The 11484-nt window shown below is 36.2% G+C and overlaps 2 protein-coding genes across 2 annotated transcripts; one reads left to right on the forward strand and one right to left on the reverse strand.

Annotated features, from left to right (window-relative positions):
- Window positions 1-1508: 1508 nt before the first annotated feature.
- Window positions 1509-4293, forward strand: LOC133533475 (thymidylate synthase-like). The gene is made up of 5 exons (XM_061872467.1): window positions 1509-1784; window positions 1871-2128; window positions 2218-2338; window positions 2465-2690; window positions 3816-4293. Exons 1-5 carry the CDS (start codon window positions 1709-1711, stop codon window positions 4023-4025), a joined length of 891 nt encoding a protein of 296 aa, XP_061728451.1. The 5' UTR covers window positions 1509-1708; the 3' UTR covers window positions 4026-4293.
- LOC133533476 (protein ILRUN-like) lies at window positions 4136-11473 on the reverse strand. Its single transcript, XM_061872468.1, has 5 exons — window positions 11047-11473; window positions 10775-10888; window positions 9984-10210; window positions 5990-6111; window positions 4136-5498 (listed from the first exon to the last, which is right to left on the reverse strand). The coding sequence occupies exons 1-5, from the start codon at window positions 11229-11231 to the stop codon at window positions 5472-5474; spliced, it is 675 nt and encodes a 224-aa protein (XP_061728452.1). The 5' UTR covers window positions 11232-11473; the 3' UTR covers window positions 4136-5471.
- Between the last annotated feature and the right edge of the window lie 11 nt (window positions 11474-11484).

Below are 11484 nucleotides of genomic sequence, written 5' to 3' on the forward strand. Positions count from 1 at the left end.
AGGTACTCATGTAAACAATATTTGTTTAATTGTGAAGTACCTGGGCGACCGAGCTTTGCTCGGTTGTAACTATTTATTGTAATATGGTGGTCTATAGGTGATAATCTTAACTACATTTTTTTACTAAATTAAACTTGTCTAAAACAATAAAAATTTAAAAATTATATATAAACTTGAACATATAAAAAAAAAACAAAAGTTAGTCACCGGGCGAGATACGAACCCGTAACACTCGTTTAGCAGTCCGCGTCTTAAACCGCTGGACCAGACGGACAGTGGCCGGCAACACGAAATTAGCGACCATATTCTGCGCCGAAAGAAAAACGCATGAAAACTCGAAAACACGCGTTTTCCCAAACATAAGACTAATCTAGATAGATTGTATACCCCCAAAAACCCCCATATACCAAATTTCAGAGAAATCTATAGAGCCGTTTCCGAGATCACAGAAATATATATATTTATATATATACAAGAATTGCTCGTTTAAAGGTATAAGATTTTCGCGTACGTTTTTAAAAGATTTTTGTCAGTTTATTCACATATTTTGTTTCAAAATTAATGAATGTATCGATATATCGATCGTGATAAATCAATTTATTGAAATTGACAAATTTCAAGCATGGATTTCAAATGTAAAGAAAAGATAGGTTCATTTATATCATTTCCACTGTCCTGTTCTACGTATAAGCAAAACAGCGTCATCTATTGTTTGGTATGCATACTGCCGGCCGATCCAGAGACATATATTAAAGTAAATGCACAGTAAATGGCACTCCCGTCCCCAAGAAACGCGCCGAACAAAAAAGGTCGAGAGAGATTTGTGTGCTTTTGTTTCTTTAGTGCAATGAAGTGACAATAAATTAATGCTGCCATTGTTGCCACCAAGGCTCGGAAACCGGTTAATTTTCCAAACCTTTATCATGTACTTGGCGCAAAACTTTTTATTTCAGTTTCGTTTGAAAAACCGTTATTTTTAAACCGGATTCAAAGGAAAATTTACATAAAGTTCTTGCTAGATTAACCGGTTTATAGAGCCGGTATTTACCGCTATTTTTATTTTAAAACCGGTTCAACAAGACATGTGACTTTTTTATTGATATAAATGTCATAATTACAAATTTCGCCATGCTATTTTATGAAAGCACAAGAATGAAAAGATCGTATATGATTAATAATTGTTACATATTGCCCGTGACTTTTTTTGTAAGTGTTTTTCAATAAAAAGGCACGTCAAAATAGCTTACCTTCTTTCTAAAGCGCCAATTACATCCACATTTCCCGATGACGGGCCTGATAATCATTTTACGTTTCACGAAATATCAGCACATCGTTAACAATATATATTTGATATTATTGCTCGGGCCCGACGTAGGGCCTGATAAAGTGTGGATGTAATTGGCACTTAATGCAAAAAAACCGGACTAAAGTTCTTCTGATTTTTTCAAACCGGGCTTGGCAATACTAGTTGTCATGGCCATAATTGTTAAAAAAAAAACCTAGTCTTTACGTGTCACTGTCACATGAAATTTTGGCGCGAATTGTCGACGATTTGTCAAGTGTTTGTTACATTATTTTGTATTTAATACATCTTATGACTATAATTGAGCTGAGTTATCACGGAAACGAATCCGTTTTAATTTATTTCTTCAAAATCACTTAGTTTTACCAAGTTACTTAGTTTAGTCCTCAGATCATCTAGTGAGTTATGGCAACCAACGGCTTTACGGATCACCATGATGAGTATCAGTATCTTAAGCTTGTTAAGCAAATTATAGACACAGGTATGACTAACGAATCTTTATATCCTAACGTGTAAAACGTAACTGTCCAAGGTCTACATTGGCTGCATACATCTGTTTTGTTCCAGGTGATAAAAGAGTCGACAGAACTGGTGTCGGCACTCTGTCCATTTTTGGGGCAATGCAAAGATATTCACTTAAAAATAATACATTACCCCTTTTGACCACAAAGCGGGTTTTTACTAGAGGAGTTCTGGAAGAATTGCTATGGATGATCTCTGGGTCAACTGATGCCAAGGTCTTAGCTTCCAAAGGTGTACATATTTGGGATGCCAATGGGTCAAGAGCTTTTCTAGATAATCTGGGGTTTAAAGAGAGAGAAGAAGGTATAACTGTAATAATATGTATAAATCAATAATATTTGCTGTGTTTCTAGATTCCTCTGTTAGTAATCATAGTTGCTTTTTTTCTGCAGGAGACCTAGGTCCAGTGTATGGATTTCAATGGAGACACAGTGGTGCTCAGTATATTGATGCTAAAACTGATTACAGTGGGCAAGGAATTGACCAGCTCCAAAACATTATTAACAGTATAAAGTATGTCATGATTTTTACCACATAAGTTATGGATATTTTTAGATGTCACCATTAATTTAAAATGGAAGTGAATATAGAAATATGTGACTTTGTTAAGCCAGAAGAGAATTGTTAAATAATTTTCAGGAAAAATCCTGCAGACAGAAGGATGCTGATATGTGCGTGGAATCCTTCAGATTTGGGTAAAATGGCCCTGCCACCATGCCACTGCTTGGCCCAGTTCCATGTAGCCAGTGGCAAGCTGTCCTGTCTCTTGTACCAAAGAAGTGCGGACATGGGCCTTGGAGTGCCCTTCAACATTGCCAGCTATTCCCTTTTGACCCATATGATTGCCCACATTACAGGTCTCGAGGTATGAATTGTTTTTATCTCACCTTGGTCTTTTACAAACTGCTTTAAGGGTGATACAACTTTTAGAACACTGATTTCATGTGTCTAGACTCCCTGTTGATTTTTTTACTTTTTGTTCAAAAAGTTGTTTTAAAAGTTTGCTCCCATACAAAAATCAGGGACACCAATTTTTGTATGGGAGCAAACTTTTTTCTACTGCATTACATACATAACATAACTTTTATATTATCAAGTTGTTAATTTTAATTGTAAATTAAATACTTATGGATTTAATAATGCCAGTGTAAACATTATGTATGCAAATTTACAGCTCAATCGGAAACCGGGAAGTGGATCAAATTTAACTTGCAATATTTGATTACAGACCGATAGACAACGGGACAGGTGAAACTAAATAAATATAATAAATAATAAAATAATTCAGCCTATATACGTCCCACTGCCGGGCACAGGCCTCCTCTCATGTGCGAGAGGGCTCGGGCTATAGTCCCCACGCTAGCCCAATGCGGATTAGGGACTTCACATACACCTTTGAATTTTTTCGCAGATGTATGCAGGTTTCCTCACGATGCTTTCCTTCACCGAAAAGCTAGTGGTAAATATCAAATGATATTTCGTACATAAGTTCCGAAAAACTCAAAACTAAATAAAAACAAAACTGAAACTAAATAAAAGCTTGTAAAAATCAACATGTGTTTTTGAAAGATCGATTTTTCTTTCCTAGGGAGTAAGTAAGTAAGTAAGTAAATATTCTTTATTGCACCATCAATTATACATTTTACATACATGTAAAACTACAAATGAATTTTAAAGGAAAATAGAACCAGGTAACAACAGGGAGTTTAGTGACCTAAAATCAGTGTTCTAAATGTTGAATCATATGAGACCCTTACGATTAATATGAGATTTAAATAGTATTATATTAAGGACTATCATAGAATATTCTAGCCAATGGTGATCCTAGCAATTTTTTGGCTATTGTGAGATGTTCAAAGCCTCAAAACTGGTGCCACTTTTGGTTGATTTCTACACCCCTTCTGCGGTTGTCTATTTTCATTTCACCACCCTAGAGCAGAGCCGTCCCTGATGCTAGCCCTAATATACAGCTCAATATTTTATTTTTCAGGCTGGAGAATTTGTGCACACAACTGGCGATACTCATGTTTACCTAAATCACATTGAGCCTCTCAAAGTACAACTGGAAAGGCAACCCAAACCATTCCCAACATTAGAGTTTGCACGCAAAGTAGATTCCATCAATGATTTTAAATATGAAGATTTTATAATTAAAAATTACAATCCACATCCTAAGATTGATATGGAGATGGCAGTTTAAGTGGTTATATTTGGGAATTATATTAAAAATATATGACCATAAGATAAGTATTATGTCGTATTTTTACTATATAAAAAATGTTACTGTGTAGGTATGAATGTAGATAAAAATAATTTAAAATCATTTATTGCTTTCAAATTGTACTCTTCACATACATAATTGTTTTACAACTACAAATAAAACCCCAATTTTATTTTACTAAATGGCAATGCAATTTATAAATAAAAGATAAGTGATGCTACTAAAATAAACACTTCATTACAATGTTTTGTAAAATTTTCATTACTATCTAACAAATTCATATTTTTTTTGTTGTCTTACAGCTACTCTACAATGGGCTACATGCATGAGAAATATTTTTTAATGTTTGTTTAATAAACACGTTCAGGTAAAGTTTGTTTAACCCTCGTGCCTTGAAACCCTCACAACGCTCAAGATTCCACTTCTCGGACCTCTTGCTACGCTCGTGGTTCAATTTTGGAATCTTTCGGTTGGTCGGGTATCAATATTAGAACGAGCGGTTAAACAACTTTGCCCCCTTGTAAAACAAATAACAATTTCATGATTCTTGTGCCTACATTTTGACGCAGCCGTGTGTGACGTGACGTCACAGGGCGCCCGCTTTTTGTACGTTGCACTCTTTTACTCCTGGTGCGCCACAACCACATTTACTTTCACAATTTGGAAGTTTCTGGTGTACTATAAATAGCAGGTTTATTAGAAACATTTGAACGTCACCGGAAGTAGGATCGATTGATATCTTCCAAAAAATTCATGCATGAAGCCATTTGGAGGTGTTCATTATACAATGTACATTACTTAGTTCGGGTGCATGAGATCCCACTAGGAAACATACCTTTGTAAAATATTTACATCCAGATTGGCAGTTCTGCTTTTTTTCTGCACTGAATTCAGTTCGTAATTTTTGTACAAAATCCCTCTTTCAGAATGTCCCTTCTCCACAACATATTGTAAATGGAAAAAAAGATGTATGTACTTACTAGTTTATAAGTTACCTCACTCAGTTCCATTTAAAGATTTCCAAGAGCTTGATGATTTACTTAGTATTCAAACGTGCATGAGCACTGGAATAAAAGTAAAAAGACAAGCGTGAGTAATAAATAGAGCCATCGTGATGGCCGGACATTTTGCGAAGGGACAGGAAATGTTTTGCAAGCTTCTTACGAACTGTATTACTTATCTCTAAGCAACCAGTTTAATTTGTACATTTGTGGTTCAATTGATTAAGAAATTAATGGAACATGAAAGAATACAAGTAACTTAATTTTTACTACAAAATGCATTATTTTTGAATTGAAAAAAAAAACTTTATTTAAATAAATCAAATATTAATATTATAATATAATGATAAAAATTTAAACCAATGGTTTTGTGATGTATAAGTAAAATTAAATTAAAATTTTTGTGACACTGCATCAATTCTTATCAACACATCTGGTCATCTTGTGGCATCTGAAAATGAGAAAGACAAATTACATCCAACTAAATAACAATTAGTGACAATATTGTAAGACCCCTTATAGCTTTCTTATTCATTTTCCACGAGAATAGTCGGCAGCAAATAATAATTCTGGCTGATAGTCTTCAAAATTAAATATTTCTATTGTTGTCCCAGCTTCTTGCCACACGGCTCATAAAATCGGCCTAGGTCCGCTTGACAACTAATCCCAAGAATTGGCGTAAAGTAAATATACATACAAATATGTATTTACATATGTATGTATGTACTATGTGTAAACATCCTACTTATTATCAGAGTGCATCTATTCAAGATAAGCAACTCAGTAAATTTATATTTGCTAAGTAGCTTGTACCAATGGTCTTGGCGTGTTAATTTTCATACAAATGGCAGATGATTCAGGTTCCTGGTCCTGATTCTTTTGTAGGAGAAGTGCACGTCATATTTATAAATTGATAATACAATACATAGAACAAAAGCTGACCTGAGTAACGTTAGATGTGGCAGCGTCATCTGTTCTACTACTTGGGACTGGTAGTGCAGCTAGTTGCTCCACCAGAGCCATGGTCATCTCTGACTCCACCGTGACTTCCACCCACAATGTATCTGTAAAGTATAAAGATATTTGTATAATATAATATCTACATATACTATAATTTTAAAAGTATTAGGGGAACATATGTAATAATCCGGTTTTACCTCATCCACTGAGTAATACCTAAATTACAGCCTAGGAAAATTTTAAAGTTAGAAAAAGCTAAGTTGGCAGCGATTTTGATAGCCCAGACGGTGCAGGCGTTTTTTTTAAGTAGACCTATCTGGTCTAGTGGGAAGTGACCCTGCCTATTAAGCAGATGGTTCCGGGTTCAAATCCTGGTAATCAGAGATGTGACTTATTTGAAATACTTTTTATTAGGTAAAATAGGTAAGGAGTTACAATCTCTTTTGACGTTGCAATCCTTGCAACTCTCTTATTCTTTTAACATGGAACTGATAAATCTGTTCAGTAACGCCGCTCGTGACCACATAATGGAATCTTGTGCGTTGCGAGGGTTTCAAGGCACGAGAAGTGAACAAACTTTTCTGCCCTGGTGAAACAAACAAGAGACATTTTCACCAACCAACGAGAGGTGAGACATTACAGATTTAAATGAATGCTTTTAAAAATTGACCATTAAAACTCATCACTTTATAGTATTTTATGCAACAGTTGTATCAGAAGGGTAAAAAAAGGCGGGTGGCGTGAGTTACAATGTGAGCCGGAGCCGAAGGAATCACGAGCATTTTTTTTGACCTACGTATACAACGTTGCATACAATACTTTTCCTACGAGTCAATAAAAATAATATTTTAAACTAGTAGAATCAGTGGAATGAACTGTCGCCTGCGGTATTTCCAGACCGATACGACCTTCAAACTTTCAAGAAAAGAGCGTACTCCCATCTTAAATGCCGGCAACGCACTTTCAACCCCTCTAGTATTGCAGGTGTGTATAGGCGGAGTTAACCCCTGGAACGCCGAACAGACAAACGTACTTGTACCCGTCAAATGCCTAGTGCCGGATTCATCCCATCCCCCTCAAAAGCCGGATAGGCTTGCGTACGTGCACCCGTTGACTGCCGCGACTTATACTAGTACTTATTGATATGCAAGTAATATAAAACTCTATTTGTAAGTGATTAAATCTCGAAATTAAGTAAGAATATGCTAGAATAAATTTGGTGACTGATAAGGCACAAGGCAGTTGAGACAATTTGTACAGATCCGGGACTAGGCAGTTGACGGCTACAAAAATTGAAGACCCTCTGGCAATTGACAGGACTGGTGCGGATCAGGCACTAGGCGTCCCAAGGGTTAATCGCTTACCATTAGATGATCCGTCTGCTCGTTTGCCTCCTGTATCATAAAAAAAAAACAGGTAAACAAACGAAAAGTACAGCTAAGATACGCGAGCCACCTTCTCACGCGCCCGGCCCGCCCCGGCCCGGCTGGTCAGCGACACCTCGTAACCCATGAGGCCCTGGTACTTGCTCCGTGCTAATTTCATTTTTGGACAGTTTCTTCTCTATTTTGGCCACAGCAGCCTATAGAGACTATAAAGCAACGCTAAGCGGCCTTCGTAGTCTATGGGTGTTTCTGACTTATGACGCAATTGTTTTTACTATGCAACCAAATCAATATTTGAAACTGTACGTTTGATTTATTTTTTTAGGTTGGTAGCCATTAGTCACAGTAACGTTATAGCGATTTTAAAGCACAAGTGCTGTTAGGAGGAATAGACACTATAGACTTTTCTTCAAACCTTTTATGTAGGAAAGAACACGAAATTTGCACTCTAGAGGACCGATTAACACACTGTTTTTAAAGAATAAAGAAAGCCTTGCCCACTTGTAAATTCCGAGCAATAATACTTTTTAATTCAGACTAGGTATTCATTACTCAAGAGTACCTTTTATCGCAAAGTATTGAAAATACCTATTTTGCATTTGAAATAGTATATCAAGGAAGTCTCTTCTTCTTCCTCTCGTTGTCCCGGCGTTATGTATGCCACGGCTTATAGGAGCCTGGGGTCCGCTTGACAACTAATCACAAGATTTGGCGTAGGCACTAGTTTTACGAAAGCGACTGCCATCTGACCTTCCAACCCAGAGGGTAAACTAGGGCAACTAGGCCTTGGTGGGAGTAGTCCGGTTTCCTCACGATGTTTTCCTTCACCGAAAAGCGACTGGTAAATATCAAATGATATTTCGTACATAAGTTCCGAAAAACTCATTGGTACGAGCCGGGGTTCGAACCCGCGACCTCCGGATTGCTAGTCGCACGCTCTAAGCCACCAGCGCTCACAGTATATCAAGTAAGTATTTTGTATTTAAATACTTTTTATAAACTATTTTTCACATCTCTGCTGGTACCTACGGGCATTTATTTGTGTGATGAGCGTGTATATTTGATATTGTTCCTGAGTCATGGGTGTTTTGTCATGACAGTATCGGGAAATCCGAAACTATTGAAAATAGAGGAAAACTGTTGTGTAATCATAAATTTTTTTTTTTGTGAAAATATTTAAGCATAGTCTAAACACAATTTTGGTCAAGTGTGAGTTGTTTGAAATACCATTTTTATGAACATGGTTATCATTATTTTTAATATGGATCGACCCAGTATCATTCAAAGATTATTTCATTGTATGGAACGGATTCTCCCGAACCGTCGTTATGCAAAGTACGCTCAATGCTGCTGGCACACAGGAATACTACACACAGAAAGCTGGAGAAACCAGACTGGTTGCAGACAGGCCAAACAAGCCATGCCTGGAATCAACGAAAAACTCACAAGGGTGCTCCTTCAACTACGGAAGGTCCGACTGAGTGAGTATGGTAACCAGTGTCATAACAGGTCTTGGAATATTTAACAAACATCTTTTCATAACAGGTGTCACAGACAGTCCCCTCTGCCGAGGATGCATGGAGACAGAAGAAACAGCCTCTCATGTGGTGCTGGAATCCAGCGGAGTGGCCCCATACAAGGCAAAACATCTCGGATCCCTGAGAGACCTCCCTGAGGTCCTACTCAACATCAAAGGTTAGATAGGATTTTTTGAGGAGTTGGGCTGGCAAGAGTAGCAAAATTTGACTGTGCCAAAAATTTTTCCATAAAAAAGACCTAATGGTCCTAAGACAGTTTACCCTATCTTCAATAGTTACGGGTTACGGATTTCCCCATACTGTCCCACTTAACACATTCACTGTCAGAAACGGGTGCCCTGCACCAAGTGTTAAAATTGTATTTGATATTTGCACAACAACCTTTCAATTGATACCAACTGATATAGCAAAACTTTTTCTAATTAACAACAAAACTTGTCTAACAACTTTTTATAATGTTGTTGTTGTTGTCCTAGAGCACTCCAGAGGTGCAAAGGGCCTTCACAAGCTCACACCACGCTTTCCTATCTTCAGCTCGCCTACTGGCCTTGCTTCAGCACAACCCGACAGCTTGTAGCTCTTAGGATGGTCTGTTGCCAAGAGTGTACAGGACGCCCGGAGCCACAGCTTCCATCCGACGGTTTCCAAGCGAAAGCTATGGTAGCATTATTCATTTGTTACTTTTTATAATAAGTGTTCTAAATTTATTTTTTAACGTTTTTGTCTGTCTTTGTGTAACCAATTTCAGTTCAGTTCAGTTCAGTTATTTATTCAGTAACACCATTAAGTGTGTATGAAACATAATTATACAATCAATCAATAATCAATATACACATTACTTAACATTACAAAAAAAAACTTAAAAATAAACAGAAAAAAATATTTACATGTCTACCAAATTTCTATTTCCAAGGACTGGATCCTTTCGAAGCAAATTACCTAATTTAGACATCATACAAGTAATCATAAGGGTCCATTTTGCTTTTTGAGGGATGGAAACCTAAAAACAAACTAAATATCACAAAATAAACTTGGTTTGTTGTCACAACTCACCTCCTATTTGGTCTCCTTTTTCAGTCACTAAGTGGAAATAGCCCCTATGTGTACCAGGCCTGCTAGGTGCAACTAATGTTAACATAACAGTGGTGGAGTGTCCCGGAGGTAAAGGAGGCACATAAACAGGTGTGGCACCAAGTGGCTCTCCTCCAGCTTGTACCAGTCTACAGCTACCAGGCCAACTCTCAGCCCCTGTATTAGCAATGGTCCAATTTTGTTCAAAACTGAAATAATAAAAGCAATAATACTGTCACTTGGGATATTAGTCATGCATTCAGCTTAACAATGACTTTGTTGCAATATGACTCATGCTAGGGGTAAAATTACTTAAGCTTTTTCATGTCATTTTGTACTGTCACATTGTTACTAATTACAAAAAAAGTAATTTTCGCTAAATATTCATTTGAAAAATTGCTATTTTCATGATCGTAAAACATTTGGCAACTTAGTGGAAAGATGTTAATTACATTTAATGAATGTAACATTGTTTAGTTAATTTCAAAATTTTGAAGGAGATTTTCAATGGAATCCTGAATGCTGACGAAAATATAAATAAAAATAAATATATATAAAAAAAAATGATGTCATACTGTTTTGGGAAGGCAATTCTTTTTATTTAATGGTTAATTGGTACTATAAATTTCTCAGAGATAGTGAAACACCTACTCAAGCTGTTTTATTTCTACAACACACTTTTTAAACAAATGGAATATGAAGTGGAATGGACCACATACTGCAGTGTTAAGAAAAAAAAAAAAACGAAAAATCTTTTAAAAGAAAGTATTTACCAAACCCCGGGACCAACAGCAGTTTCCTGACTTTGAGCAGCCTTCAATGACATTGATGGAAGTTTTTGTGGTAAGGTATAGTCTAAATAGCAACATATTGCAGTCTGCAAATTCCTGAAAAATCAAAGGAGCTATTAAAATGTAAACTAATAACAGAACCATGTGTATACTAGATATAACAAACATTACAAAAAACTGCCATCGTAATGTGTGTACGAAAAATATATAGAAATATATTTAAATAACAGATAGCAATATAGTAAAATGATTACCAATTACTCATATCAAGAAAAAAACTGGCTGTGTTATGGGTCAAACTTGGTCCTAATAGTCTCTGCATTTGACCTATTAGTTCTTCCCTATCTGTAGTATTCATACAGCTAAACTGTAAAAGTAAATTTTGATCTATTTCCCCAATACTTTGGGGATTTGGCATAGATGAACCATCAATATCCATAGCTACAGCACGGATCACTATGTATTTTGTAAATATTTCGCCACTTCACAGAATATTATCATGCCCTTTGTTTATGTTCGTCAGCTGATTCTTTTATCGTATTATTTTTGGGCACCAACTTATGACTTTTATATAGTTTTAATATCAATAATTAAAATACTCTCGCAATAGACAAATAATTACAGTAAAAAATTTTGAACAAGTAAAATGTGAGAGCCAGTGAATCTCGCTCGAATCACGTCATTATTTATCA

Source organism: Cydia pomonella, unplaced genomic scaffold (genome assembly GCF_033807575.1).
Source record: "Cydia pomonella isolate Wapato2018A unplaced genomic scaffold, ilCydPomo1 PGA_scaffold_167, whole genome shotgun sequence".
NCBI classification, from domain to species: Eukaryota; Metazoa; Arthropoda; class Insecta; order Lepidoptera; family Tortricidae; genus Cydia; species Cydia pomonella.